This window comes from Enoplosus armatus, chromosome 10 (genome assembly GCF_043641665.1).
Source record: "Enoplosus armatus isolate fEnoArm2 chromosome 10, fEnoArm2.hap1, whole genome shotgun sequence".
NCBI classification, from domain to species: domain Eukaryota; kingdom Metazoa; phylum Chordata; class Actinopteri; order Centrarchiformes; family Enoplosidae; genus Enoplosus; species Enoplosus armatus.
In genome coordinates this window covers 20,596,492-20,612,565 of record NC_092189.1, presented here as the reverse complement: position 1 = coordinate 20,612,565, position 16,074 = coordinate 20,596,492, and the positions used below count along the sequence as shown (strand labels likewise).

General features: G+C 38.0%; 1 protein-coding gene across 1 annotated transcript in view; it reads left to right on the top strand.

Moving 5' to 3' along the window:
• The window catches only part of fstl5 (follistatin-like 5), a 125,927-nt gene that overhangs the window by 11,791 nt on the left and 98,062 nt on the right, over window positions 1-16,074 (top strand). The window contains 1 exon segment of the mRNA XM_070913402.1: window positions 12,074-12,322. Coding sequence (XP_070769503.1) covers window positions 12,074-12,322 — 249 coding nt within the window.

Below are 16,074 nucleotides of genomic sequence, written 5' to 3'. Positions count from 1 at the left end.
AAATCCTTGCATATAGCATATAGCGCAAGTTATCCGATAGCAATAGAACCTGACAGCATGTCAAAAATACACCCACGAAAAGATTAACATGACATTACATTTCATTGTCTACCCACCATTCTCCATTTCTCTTCTTAAGCTAATCATCCACTTAGTATGAAAACCCTAATACTCTAATGGTCTGAATGATTCTTTTGAACAGTTTTTGACTTAAATTGCAAACTATAAACCACAATTTATACACAGCATGATGTATAGCTAAATTTCCCTCAGGAGGTGGTAGAGAAAACAGCTAAGAGAGAGTGAATATTGGACTTATATTCATGCTGTGGTAAATGGTAAATGATCTCACTTCAAAGAACATTAGGCTGTGTGTCTTGAGTCTTGAGGTGGACACAAGGTGGACACAAGGTGGACACAAACACGACTCCAAAACAATGATAATGTTGCTCTGTTTCTGCTGGGTGTATAAATAAGCAACTGTTTGCTAACAAGTTTTCCATATCAACTTAAAAGGTTATAATATATCAGTGTTGTTTTCACTGCCCCCAATTGGCCAAAAAATTAGTTATTGGAGGTTTAAATGACCACTTACAATCCGCTATCTGTGTGTTACCATCTTGCACTGTTGCTTCATCCTAGGGCGGCCCTAAGCCTAGGATGAAGATGATTGTGATTGGTTTAAAGTACAAATACAAATAAGCCAGAGGGTTGTTTCCCCTATACCAGAATGCTAATAGGTGTTCCTGGTGTTGTGGATACTGGTTCAGTGGTTTACTGGCATATTTTAAACCATTAATAATGTTATTAGGTACATTTGTGCAAAGCCAAAATATACCTATTCGCTAAAGTAACTATACCAATTTTTTCATACTACTTAATGATTTCAACTGGGTTTTGTGTGTTTTACATGGAAAAAGTTGAAAAAAATTCCCAAAGCTCTCAGTGAGCTCTAAATTAGCTTGATTTTTGAATAGTGTGATGAAGCCCACAGTCATTTTCCATTGGACCTGCTCATTAACTGTACTCACCTGGTGTCCCAGGTGTAAGTCAGTTCCTAATTAGATGGCTAGAATGTAAACCAGCAGGACTCTGCATAGTGTGAACCATAATTTGAAGTCCTCAAGTGTTTCCTGCCTCGTGTGCACTCTGTGAGAAGTTATTGCTCAGATAGTGTTTCTTTGGAACTGTTAAAGACTGATTTTGTGGTCTTGAGGAACATTTGAGTTCCTTGACAAGCAAATGAGCTCCACACTCCAGTCCTGTTATCAGTTCTGATGTAGAATATCCAAGTTTATCTTATATATTTTTATTCAACTGATCTTTGTTCTACAGATTTTAAATCCTGATTACACAAAAGGTTAAAATTACAGATGTCTGGCTCCTGGCTTTTAGAGAGAGTTATTAATGCTCGTAAACACTGACTGACTGACTAGGCCTTAAGAATAATATTTATGAGCCTTATGGCAAGCAATTTATTTTCAGGTCTTTGAATTGCTTAATGAACTTGCAAAGACAGCTTATTTGAAAATAATAACACACACACGGGTAAAAAAGAGTGATAGGTGTCATTGCGACCGTCAGTACTGCCAAAGGAAGCGTAACGTGCTGCACACTTAGCAAGATCAACAATATTACCATCAACACTCATCTTCAGCGTATAAATGACTCCCAGGATGTTGATACCCATAATTTTTGGCAAACCATATCCTGAATATGTAGAATTAAATGGAGTGAGACGAATCTAATTGAGATTCATCAATAATTCTTAGTGATCTGTATGAACCCATGGTACTTACAGTGGATAATGATGAAGGCTTGGCAATAGCAGTGCCTTTTTTTCCCATCTGAAGGTCAACACAGTAATCACAGGAAGGAACGTTATGTTGAAGGACGGTTCCTGCTCTCAGCCAAGATTAACTTTAATGTACCTTTTATCTGAATGGCAGGACCGCATCAGTGTCCAAACATGAAATAACTCCTTAAGAGAGCCACTCAGCCCATTCATAGAATTATTTTATTATTCTACTGTACATTATGTCCAGAATAAAAGGGACTTCTGAAGTTATGTAGCTTCCAATAGAGGAATACATTTTTAAAGATTGCAGAAGTCTTTATCCAACTTCCTCCAGGAGCTTGACGTTAATCGCCTCACAGCAGCGACAACAGCCTTAATATCTAAGACAGCATTTGGGGTAAATTTAGGAAGCATGAATAGACCATGAGTGAAAACAGCTAAGGTCTTAGTATCTCTAACACACTCAGATTCCAGATTATCTTTCAAAGCTCCTTTCTTTGTTGCTGTCAGTATCACTGTTTGCATGTAGAGAGGTATAAAAACTTCTATTTGACTGACAGTAGACTCTTGTGCTGAATTCTTAGATGGTCTTTTATGAGTTTCATCATGGCAAAAAACCAAAATCTCTTACTGTTTGTTTGTTTTGACAGGAGCAGTGTGTGCTTTAATCTCTTCACTATTCAGTTCATGTCCTATGTTTTAGTGACATTGTTTTTTTGTTTTTTTTTTGCCCTTTGAAAAAGCCCCCTATTGAGTTTAAACAATACGCTCAGACGGCTATATAACAAAAAATCCTTCTCTTTAGCTTATCAACCCGGGGAAGACGAGGTTCATGACAAAGTCAAATATCCATCAACCTTCACACTAACCTAAAGAAAATCCTTAAACTTAATGCTTTAAAGTCTCCTTAATTTTTGAGAGATATCTCATCTTTGTATCCTAATATTTGATCCTTTTAACAATAGAGTTACAGGAACACACATTCACACACATCTTAAACCCACGACCACAAAAGAGAAAGCAAACCCAAAATATCAGATATGGAAAGAGAAAGTACTCGTCTTTCTGCTGTTTGCCTACCAACCAGACAGCTCACTGTAATGTGAAGTAGTAATGGGAGTAGCGTGGGGTGCTTCCAATTAGTCGCAATCTCTGATAAATGGGGTTGTTGGTGGAAACGCTCTCAGTGCTGCATCCTGATGTGGACAGAATGAGAGAGGAGCCAGGCCCACGTTCAGTCATTAGGCGAGGGAATGAAATGGGACGGAAAGTTGCCAAGTGGCTGCCAGGTGCTCTCATATTCACTCTCTAGCACATGTACTCAGCCAAGGACCAGCACACAAACAGTGCACACTGCAAGAGGGTGGAAGTAACACATTTCTTTTAGTCTCGTTCGTGAAATTGAATACATATTTTTGTTCGTTTTCTTGATAATGACTAAAGTATTTCACTTGTTTTTTCACATTTCACCTCTACATAGGCATTGCAAAAATGGAATACATTTAAATATAGCATCTGCTGAAGCACCTGTAAGTGTTGAGTTCACTATCTAACAGTGTATTGTAAAAACCTCAAAGGAGAAAGTAACTAGTAACTATAAAAAGGAGGTGCACATTAGAGTGATGGATATGCAGTGTAGACTTTGTTAATAATGAAGGTTTATTCAAAACCTAATAGAAAAATAACATGTAGCTGAGCAAGTGGATGTACAAATTATTGACTCAAAAATGGAAATTGTATTTTAGTTGGGATAGCGTAGAGAGAGAGTCAACTTCATCTTTAAATTTAAGTCAACTAGTCCTCATACCTTTTTTTATAAAGGGTGCAGAGTTGGGGGTTTGGTAGCATTAAATTCAGATCCAGTACTGAATCAGCTTATCAAATTTGAATCCTTTCATTCCCTTGTTGAATTTAATGAGGTTTAGCATTTAACATTTGTAAGTAGCTAAAGTTATAAATAACACTTATCACATTTTGCTGGCTGAGAAGGAGAAAACACTGCAGTGATGACAGCCAGCCTGATAATCTTCACAACCTGTAGGTATAACCTGAGGGCACGAGCCGAATAACATGAGAAATGGTGATTAAATGTATCGGACACTTGTGTCACCTATTTGCCGTGCACACTTTATTTTTCAAAAGCTATAGTGCTTGCTCCAAACACTGGAGATCAGAATGCATAAGTATTAAGTTAATAAGCTTAAATACTAATGATAACAGTTACACTGGTAGATTCCAGCTCCAAAAATTGCCATCGTGCAGTCAGCTGAGTGTAAATCTAAAGAGTTATCTTTGGCCGAGTACAGACGCTAACTTTCAGGGATCACATTAACCAGACAAAAGCCAAACGTTTTTTGCCTGTGGTCAAGTTACTTTAATGTTAATTAGCTCAGTGTCGGCTGAAAATGAGAAACCTTCTAACATTACCTGAATGTTTTCTATATTACTCCTTGCCAATAAAAAATAAACAAGCGAGGTAAAGTTATGGCAACAGAAACTACACATTTGACAAAATAATAACCAAAAGGTCAATTCACTAGCTTTTTTTCTGAGCTTTCAACCATCAACAGACATAGTCTCTGCTTCTCATCAGTGGAATATTTGCATTGGGGAAAAAAAAACAATCCAAAATAATCTTTGTAGTATAGAGTACATATGCACATATCTTGCTGAACAGGATAATTTCCACAAATCAACATTTTCAGCGTATTTGAACAATACACGCAATTACTATAAATGGGAAAATAACATTATACTGCATAAGAAATCACAGTTGACAGATTAAGGGGTGTAATTTATGTTAAAACAGAACAAAGTGTTTCCATAAATAACAGACCTTATTTTCTGCATAAATTCAAAACCTTGAGGGGAAAACAAAGATTTGATGTTTTCATTATTTTTTCCTTGTGGATCAGTGTCAAAAGAGTCTCATTAATCCATTGTGATTCAAAGTTGTTAAACAATAAAATATAAAACATTCCATAGTAGGGGGTACTTTTAATAGGCACTGTACAGTACCGCCATGGTGTGGCTGTTCATATCTTTGTGAACCCTTGACAAGCTGCAGAATATTCCACATGCAATTTATTCATATAGTTTTAATTTGTATTTACAATATGTCCTTTGTACTCTGCAAAGTGGTGTGTGATGAATGTGTCAGACGGCATTCTATGAACAAATTGGACGTGACTTGATTTGGTTGTTCTGTTAGATTTTGCAAACATTCAGTCTATTCATGTTCTGTCAGTTGAGTGTAGAGAGCTACAAGATGGATGTTCAGGAGTAAACACCCCCCTGTCCCATATCTGCCTCCTATACCTGAACTGAAAATGTTCCTGTCTTGCTGTATTTCTTTATCTAACACCTTTTTGTATCGTACGTGATCATTTGAGGCACGAAGGAGTATTTTTTTTTTTGCAGCTACTCCTGTCAGCAGATACTTTGACCCTTGCACTTTTTACGGTGGCTGCTTTTACTGTTAAAGAGGAAATTGTATTTCTTTGTTCAGTCATCTCCTATAAGAGGTAAATGTCTGAAATGTGAATGCAAATACTGTCTTTTCACCACGAGTGTTACATTTTTTATATTTGGAAAGCAGAGACTGTGTAAGGCTGGCATGGTTTCAGATCAGCAGGTTGCAGAGCTCAGCTTTCATTAAAAAGGAATAGGCCTTCCCATTTTATCAATGACAATGTTTGTTTGTCCCTTTGTGTACGTACAGTTAGACTAGATTGAATTCATTAAAAAAAACAAAAATGGCAAAAGAAAAAGCAGGGCCACGCAAATTGGAAGCAAATCAGTATCCGGGCCAACCATCAGTATGGAACTAGCTCTGAAATAATTTCACCTAAAGTCGCACGGTCAGTTATTATTATTCTTATATATATTATACAAAATATAAGACATGGTCTTTAAGTAACATTTTCAAGACTTGTACTTTGCATTTCAGAGGAAGGACTATGGAACGGACTCATTGAGGTGGAAGGGAAGTCATCAATGTTTTAAACATAGTGGGTTATTCGACTCCAAAGGGTTGAAAAACCTCTTATGCCTCAAATAGCTTCTCATAAAATGTTCACGAGTTGTTTATGCCACCAGGAGTAAAAGCGTTGTCACAGTGCAGCAATTAGCATACGGTGGGGGAAAGCGAGGATGTGGATTTCAGCAGGTGATAACACAACACCTCCGTAACGTTGCTGATGGATACAGGTCTTTCAGCAGGTCTACACCTTGGGGGCAGACAGAAATTAGTCTTTGACTTGACATGCGTAAAGTTGAAGATAACTAAGGTATAACTGGCTGCCTTTCTGACACTCACTACCACCAGATAACAACTTTTAACCAAATGAGGGTCTTTAGCAAGAATAGTTTGGGTGAAGTTGCTGTATATTTTTAAATTGATAGCTGAGTGTGGAAAAAGCGATAACTATTCACGTTTACACTTGTATACACACCTAAGCTGTGCAAACTCTCCATTAGACGCTGTAGCTGTGTAGTTTTAATCGTGGAGGTGGCTGCAGGTTTTGAATAAACCTTCAAGTAGCCTCTCAAAGTAAAATATAGATGACAGAAAAATTGCTTCAAGCTTAATTTTACTAATAGAGTGCCTCCTTTGGCAGTGCAGTTGTTGTTGGGCACAATGTTGAATTGATAGCCCAAGGATAACTTCACAGAGCCAAACAAAACAAAATGAACCATTTTTGAAAGAATTAAAGGGACGTTTTTCACAACTTAACAGAACGTAGTACAGAAACTTACTTGAATTATATCCTCAAATTATGAAAGTTGCTCTGTTTTTTATGTGACAAATCTATTATAGCCGGATTACTTATTCAAAACACTGTCTGAAGGTTGCAGGTTTGTTGAAGTGTCTTTAGGCAAAACTAAACCACTGCTTGTTCCCTTATTGCAAGTCTGAAATGAAACTACATGGTTGTGCATACCTACAACTCAAGTTGGCTAAAAATGAATTGTGCTTCGGGCCATTAAATTGCTTTCTCCACAAATATGTCACAAATAATTCATTGTCTACAAATTAATGACATTCAGGAGCTTGCTGTTCCTGAGACACTGCTAATGGTCACACTTTAATTCATTGTCATTGTGGGAGAAAACCCTGCGTGATGATTGAATGACGTCAAATCTTTAGCCATGAATACATTACATTTTTTGTTTGCATGACAACAGGTTGGCTAAAAATACACTTAACTGCTGCTGCTACTGTAGATGCTTGTGTTTTCCAGTATCTGCAGCTCTCCACACAACCTTATCTACCTGCTCAACGTCTGCTGAGACTTTCAAAGAACTTAATCGAGCAAAGTGTCAGCTGGTGTGAGGGAATGTGACATTGTTTATGTGCCATGTAAAGTTTTAGCATTGTTTTAGTAGTTGTTTATTCTGATTTGCATCCCCTTGTTCTCGTTCATGGGCCTTGTGGGCCAGCTTAACTCGGTGCACCGCGTGAGCTGAGAGCCTCTGACTGTTGTTTACCACACTCTGCTCTCTCCCACAGGACTCTGAGCTGCTGTAATGGAAAACTTCAGATGTGTACCAGACGAACATTCTTCGTTTAGGAAGAGAAGAAAAAGCCACGCCAGAAATAGGAAATGCAGTATATCTTGTTGAAAAAGAGGTGCATGTCCAAGAGTGAATGTGCTTCAAAACATTGGGGCATATTAAGTGGTTGTGAGCATTTAGATTCAGCATGAGCAGCAGAGATGTCACAAGGCAGCTTGAATGGCTTTGCAAAGAGAGCAGGTTGTTACACATTTATGGAGGGCAGTTTCCATTATAGTGCTTTGTGTTTTTTCTCAGGCTTGTCTTTTGCTGTGATAGCGAGTCTTTCATCCATCTGCAATGACAATCTGATCATGTCCAACCATGTCCATGTACGTCTGTTATCCTTTTTATACAGTGTTCGCCTCATTATGCATGCATGGAAGGGTGATGCCCTTCAAATGATGCACACTGGAGTCACATATGTCAGGACCTTGGTGTTTCCTACACGCTCTGAGTAAAGGTTAACGTTTTTACCTTCACAGGGCGTATTTTCTGCCTGCTTTGTTTTTAATGAGACAGTTCACACTCATTTTCTTTGCATCTAAAGCTGCTCTACACAATGCCATTTTTACTGGTTTGTTATTGTTACTACAGAACTTGATCAAACAAGGTTATAGATTTGTGTCTTATGTTCAATGAAGGATTTGCTGTAATAATGTAAATGTTGAATTAAGGATTTGCGGTTCTAATGCAAATGTTTATATTTTCCTATTTTTTTCTCACTTTATTCATAAAGACAGCAAGTTTTTTTTACATAATCTATGTGATTGCCTGTCGTCAGTGCCGTAGTTGTCAAGTGAAAATTTCAGACAGCTGGTGAATAGAGTTGTTGGAATTTCCCTGGTAAACTTGTTTTAAACATAAAACATTTAAGCTTATCACCTTAAAAACTCTGACTTATCTTAATTATGTTTAGTCAGTCATATCAAAACATTGTCAGGTGTGCAGTTTGTCATCATTACAATTGGCCAACTATGCAGCTGTTATCTGTAAATATAACGCTTTGTTTGAATGTCATGATTATATTTGAATATTATTGAGTAAGGTGAAGGGTTTGGGTTACTATTGTAATATCTTAGTAAATACATAACTGGGAAACCCTCACGTAGAACAAGATACAGTTTTTATAAGGCTTGGTTAAATCATATGTTGTAGGCCTGTAGATTACTTAAAATAACTATTTTGACTATTTTAACATGTCTATGCTCCTAGTAGGTGTTAACAAGTGCACAGTTACAGTTAAGAGTTCTCATAACAACCTCCTGGTTCACTTTGAATACTGAGCATCACGCATTTCTGTCATGCTCTGAAAAAGTAATAGGTCATCAATAAATGAATGGCTGTGCACAATCCCTCATTTGTCTCTGATGTCAGCTGATGACCAGACTGTTGGATGTGCATACTGATAACAAATGACTGCGCCCTTCGCTGACCCTGCTGGTGGCAGAGGATGCCTCGCTGTGCGACTCGAATTCACTAAATAATCATTATGCCAGGGCACCGCGGGGATTTAATAAACTAGCAAATTGACTGGCTCCAATCAGGTCACAGTGTACACACTTGTATCTCGTCTAAATCCTCTGTGACGGCTAGAGGATAATGCAGGACTGTGTGTGGGGAGATGTTAGGGATGTGAATGAGGCTTAAGACTATAAGTCAGTTTGTTTACCCTATCGTTCAACTGCTAAAACTGAGCTCAGATATTCATGAACACATTTTAATTGAAAGCCATTTATCTCTCAATAGTGAAATTTCAGGATTTAATATTGGGATTTGATTGCTCAGCGGTGCACAGGAAGCTTTGAAATTATACTACATGTTTTTTTCATGGTCTTTAAGCACGTGATTATATTAACTTTTACTGGAAAAACAAAACCCTCCATTTATGTGGCTTTTAGCTGGCTACAGAGTATATTATCCTCTGTAGAAATAGACTGTGCAAAAGTAACAAGTGTTTACTGTTTGAAATTTGTTTTTTTATGGCAGACAGTGATACTAACCTCATAATGTGTTATGCATCTGACCTAAGAAGCAAAGCTATTTCCCTAATGCATTGCTATAAGCATTTGCTTAGGCGTATCTGTGAACACTGGGTGTTCAATTTGCTTTTTGTGTGAGGTTATATATCAGGAGACCATTCTGCTCAAAGCCAAATGCATCATAGATCGTAATAAATGCAGTGAAGCACCACTCTCTAGTCAATATTTATTGGTCAGTTGTGAAACAGTGTGTGCAATGTGAGAGTGAAGTTTGTGGATACCAGTCTGTATGCTGCTCAGTTAAGTTGTTTTTCTTTTTTCCACGACAGTTTTACAGTTCAATCGGACACTCCTATCTAGAGTAAATGCAGTGCAATCCATTGTTCTACGAATTGTGGTCATGTGCAGCTAATCTGCTTTGCTAATGTGTTTTGGAGGAACGTTCTCTGGCAACATTTTGTTCCCATACATGTATTGTGACACTGTTCGGCAGTGAAGAAGGAGTTTGGTGTGGATGACTGGGTGTAGACTAGGGCTTTCATCCTATCTCACGCTTCATGTCAGCATTGATATGATCAACATTTAACAAAGATCACAATCATTCCCCAACTATAACGTGCTTCGAGTTACTTAAACATAACCATGAAATAAAATATATAATATGATAATCTTGTTTTAGGATCCAGGAGTGGATATGGGAAGAAAAAAAACCCCGTTGATATTAAACCTTTTATAGATATTTTTAATTTGATTACTTTGCGGTGGCAGTGAACTTTTTGCAGATATATTCATTAGAAGTTTTCCTTCTTTACGCTCACAGAAATAATGATCTGTGTGGCTTTATCCTTCATCCTTCCTCCATAATGTATTAGTCAAAGAAAATTGCATTTATATGAACGTAACCGATAGTAGCCAGGAGCGTTACAATAACTCACTGACAAGTTGCCAAAAGGATCACGTGACAGTAACACAAAATTAAGCCTTTATTTTAATATTCAACATATAAAAATGTAGCTAATGGGTGGGTTTTGGGAAGTAAAACAATTTATAGTTTATAGGTTAAGATTAGGATTGAGGTTAACAACTATCAAATTTAAAGCTTGGAGAAGAAAGAAAAGAAAAAATATCAACTTTCTGGACTTCGGAGGCTCCAGAGTAAGGCCTTGGGTTAAATACATTTTTACAAAAGATGAAAACTTAACTATTAATAGTGGAATGTGTGTTTGCTGGTGTTAGGGATTCAATCCAAGCCACAATAGTTCAGGCCAAACGTGTGACACCCTGATGTATTTCTTCTTACTGTCAAACTGTCTTTTTCCTTTTCTTTCTATGTAATTCTTTCATAAAGATAAAACATATGTTGCTTATTTAATATGCACAAGGCATGTTATAAGATGTACATGGTATTCATGAAAATATAATTCAGGAGATAGTTTCATGAGGCTGTTTGCTGTGGTGCTGCAGAGTCTGTTGTGTCAAAACTTTCATTCATCAACACTGAACTGGAGTCAGTAGTTTTCTGTATGTGAGGATGTGTGTCCATACACGTGAACATTTTAAGTTTTATTGCAGCCATTAACAATGCTCTGCTTGTCATACTATAAAAAAAGGAAATGCTGAGATATCTTTTTATATTGTAATCTTCATTACTTTGGCAGTTTTCTAAAGGACCAGTGACAGTGACCTTTTCACAAATACAGTAAACAGTGGACAAACCTATCATCTTCCTTCCTTTATGTAACAGTGCAACATTGAGAGGCATTCGCTCTGATGGTTGTGAAGGTTTTTTTTCTTTTTTCTCTGCTCATCATACCCCTTGAGGACTATTCCAAAGGGCAATCCAAGAGTGAGCAAGCTGCTGTTAGAAAGCCGATATATTTGATGTGGTTCATGGGTTACTGTACAGACTGATCTGTGACCTGTCAAGACTTATTAGTGTTCATACAGGTTGAAATGGCAGACGACAACAGAATCCTGCTGAATGAAAATACGAGTTAGTTGCAGCCCTAAGTGATAAGTTGTCTTCTTGTTTTAACTTCACTACACATTCAAGAAACCTAAACCCACCATGAAAAAGAGAAAAGGTTTTTGGTTATGTGCACTTCCATTAGGTGGTACTGCTGCACACTTGTTGTCAGAAGTTTAAACAGTGCACTTCCCTCACCACTAACTTGAAACCCTTAAAATGGCAAAGCCTTCATCCAAAAGCACAATCAGAAGTGGAGTAGATATGACAAGGTTTACTGCCCGGAATGGACTTTAGCTTTAGATCTTCCTGTGAGGCTACATAATAGTTACATATGCTCACATAGACAGAACATATTTCTCTCTGATAGTCAATTTAAAGTAATGTGATTAAGATGTACTTATATGACATCTTTGCAGTCTTGCCTTTGTGCATACAAATATCAAATGACAAAACGGGTGATGTTTTGCATTGCATTTTCGGTGATATTTGGGTGGACTTTTTTAATCACTCCCACTGTGGGTGCTTTGTAGTGAACTTGACCTGCATAATTTATGGATTGGACTGTCACTTTGTGAGTTGACAAAACACCACCAAGCATCGATGGGGATTCCCTGAGGGTTGAATGGACTGAAACAGTCTAAATGAGACCAAACCTGTAACAAGAGCTTAAACCCATGCTTTCCATTTTTTATGGCAGGTACTCGTGTAGATCAGAAGTTGTGGTCAGACAAAAATGTAACTTTTTTTTTTCCTGTATATTTTCCGCAGGCTTTATGGGACACAGTGGCTATCCAGGCCCATGTGAACACAAGTACTGTGGCTTGGGGCGTCACTGTGTGGTGAACCATGAGACAGGCCAAGGGGAGTGTAAGTGCTTGGATCACTGTAAACCGCACTATAAACCCGTGTGCGGTTCAGATGGGAAGCTGTACCAGAACCATTGTGAACTCCACCGAGCCTCCTGTCTCAAAGGACACAGGATTACCATCATGCACAGTGAGGAGTGCTTCTACAAAGGTAAGAGCTCATGTGACCTTTCTCTAATGGAGGATGTGTGTGGTCGAGATACTGTGTGTCTTGTATTGTACCCTTTGCAATGTATGTGAAGTCCTGTTGACCCTGTAACCTGTGGGATTTGATTTAACTTCCCGCTATGACAGGCACTAAAAATGTTTGGATAAAAACACGATTTGATACACCGTAAATGCAATTTTTTTGACAACTTGCCGGTGGTATATTTTAACTGGAATGAAGGAAATGACCTGCAAAGTGTACTATATATAATGTCAGGGATGCTTTTATCCAAACACATGCAGTCTAACTATAGGTACCACCATGGGACACAAATGATTAGCCCTGGGCAGTGTTAGTGCCATGCCTGACCCATTGAGCCACACAGGACTGCATCTAGGTTACTTACGACCTAAAGGAATAGGGAACTGAAGGTGAATTAAGAAGACTTTTTCAATGTAGAAGAAGAGGAATAACTGAAACATCTATGAGTGAGAGACTTGAGCATGGTGGGAAATTACCATCAGCCAAATGTTGGCTGCTAAGCTAGTTTACTCCATCAGCCTCTTTGGCAGTTAACCAACCATCATTAGGAAGAGCCTTTCTAATCTTCTGCTATTTGGTTGGTAAGATAGTGAAAGCCTCCATTTTGGCTTATACATGTAGAAAGTTCCTACCGTAGATCTAAAAGACTTATTGAAAAGATTTCAAAAATATAACAACACTCTAACGAAGATAAATGACCAACAAACAGTGAATAGAGGGAACAAAGATTGATCGCTATGTTGTATTTTGTAGAAATGACACCCAAAATATGGGACTGGTTCTGAGATTGAACAAATTCTGTTGAATTTACTTTGGGGACTGTGGACTTGAAGGAATAGCTTGCTATTTTGTGAAGTATGACTCATATCTGTCAGTTAAATATGGAGCTACAGCCAGAAGCCAGTTAGCATAGCTTAGCACAAAGACAACACTAATTAGGTAGTTGCCAGGCAACCAATGGAGGCTCCAGGTAGTTTCTGTTAGCAGCCAAGAAATAGTCCGGCACATATGAACCTATGAACCGGTGAATTGTTATTTTTACCTCTGTTTTTGTACAGATTGAACAAACAAGATATAACATGTTAATTAGTGAGATTTTAGAGGTGTTGGTTGGTGGATTTTGTTCTCTTTGGACCGAGAAAGTGGTATCACCCTTCTCATCAAACTCTTTGCCAGGAAGCAAATGAGAAAAAATCAGATAACAAAGCTTTTCTTTCTTCTGACATAAGATTCCGCTTCACACATGCTTCCTGTTGGTAAAACTGTACTCAGTATGTGGGAATCCACTCTGGAATCTGCATTTTCATCTTGTCATAGAGAAAATAATGATGATAGTGAACCCATGTGGAAGTATTATACAGCAAACAACATGAAAAGCACCATCGTAATTAGGGTTGTATCTCTGATGTTCTCCACAAAACAATTACCATTCTGAAGTAATGTACCGCAAATCCAGATCCTTAATGTGAAAGCACAAGCACATACAGTTCATCAGAAAACATAAGAAGACATACCAGTGTAACACAGGATTTTAGACATATTGTAGCTTACACAAAAGGCATTGTAGATCATACAAGAACCAATGCCATGACATATTGACAAACACAGTAGTGTATAACATGGCATAGTGAATGCATCATAGGAACAAAGGACACAATCTGAAATCAGTCATATAGCTTTTTGTGAAATGCACAGCTTGGTTTAGAGGCAGGAGCAGGTGGTAGTGCTGTGGTGTTCATATTTCCCCTGAGGAGGTTGACTGCTCTCGACCATTGATTGTATAAACACACCAATTATTCTTAGTCCCTGGAAACAAGGCTACTCTCCCTTTTGTAAAGCTAGACATCAGCGAAGTAAGAGCTCCTGACACTCTCCACTTGAAGACACACACACATGAAGAGGAATAGTCGCAAACTGCTCACAGACAACGTATTCATAATATTCATGAGAGATTGACTCCATCTCTGCATTGAATCGACAGGATTTCTTGGCTCGTTAACTTTGAAAAGTAACTTCATATGACACTGGGAATGGCTTTGGATCCATATACATTTGCTGATAAAACTCTCTGGTCCTCCTTACAGAGAGTTTTGGGGGCAACATCCTCAGATTGTAAAGCCAAAACAAATCTTCCACCACTGAAATGTTCAATTTAGAGATGAACAAAGCCTCACTGCACGGAGGGAAACATGAACAAGCTTTTACAACAATTCCCTACACAATACAAGAGCCAACATACAAACCATCTTAAAAAAGCAGCCTCATGAGTTGGCATACATTAAGAACAGCCTGTGCAGCATTGTAGGTAAGCCAATGTTAAAAATCAAAGCGTCTGTTTCATCCCAATAACAGAAAAAGGCATTCAGATCAATGATACATCCCCGGTGGGTGACAGGCCTAATCAGCCTCTCTCATGTGTCCTGTCCTGTCAGACTACCCCTCTCCCACCCCCTCCACACCCAATCAGTATATATCCGCAATGCAGAGTGGGATATTTGACCAATGTCAGACAATCAATATCAGATCAACAGGAGCCAAAAGAAGGAATAAAAAAAAAACACAAGCCCTCTTTTTTCTCTCTCAACTCATCAGCTCAGTCAGAGGCTTTTTTCTTTTAACTGTGACTGATATGTAATCAATTTCTCATTGGATGAGAGCTCCAGGGAGAGGACATGGAAACCTGTTGGAGGGATTAGTAATCTCTGTTAAGGACATTGTTTTTATCTCTGCACTTTCAAATATTTAAAAATAAAACCATGAATTATAAAAATGGTGTTTAGTTTTAAATCTTTACATAGGAAAACCGAGGTGTTGCCTGAATCTTACACAGCTGCTGAGAATTTGTTCTTTGTTGCAACTACAAAAGGCACCGTGGTAATCAGAGGAAATGGATAATTGAGCAAATGTAATAGAGCTTACAGCCAAATCTAGATGTAATTATGATGCAGGGGTTATTAGTGGGTAAAATGAAATGTGCCCTCAATGGCATGTTAAATGTGTCACTTGATTATTTGTCCTCCAGGTAATGGGTTCAATTTACCTAGCAATATGGAGCTATATACTCATTATCACAGCATAATAATGAATTTCCTTCAGTTCAATGTTTGTTACCTCCGCCAAAGAGGTCCGAGTTGTGTGTCTGTCTGTTAGTCTGTGTTATTTACTAGGATATCTACTTAACAGATTTCAATTAAATTTGGTAAAAAGGCAGGCTGCGGGCCAAGAAGCAAGTGATTACTTTGTAATCACGTTAGCAGCTGGCCCTAAGGACGGCAATGTCAGTCGGTTGCTCGGTCAGTCCACCACTTTGGTCCAGACTGAAATATATCAACAACTATTGGATGGATTGCCATGAAATTTTGTGCAGACATTCATGGTCCCCAAAGACCGAAGCCTACTGAGTTTCCTCTAGCGCCACCATGTGGTTGAAATGTTTTTTTTTTTTTTTTTTTTTTTTACTACTGTACCAAATTGTCATAAAATGTGGTGCAGCTATGTTCCCCTTATGATGAATTGCAACATTGGTGATCCCCTGACCTTACATCTAGTGCCATCATCAGGTCAAAATTTGAATTCGCCCAATACTTAAGTTTTATGACCAAATACCTGTAATGCCATTCCCATTCCCTAGGTTTTAGTTATATATAAGCCTATATTTAATGCACGCTTATTTATTTTTTTACACCAATACAACCTTCCTTGTTTCTCTTGTA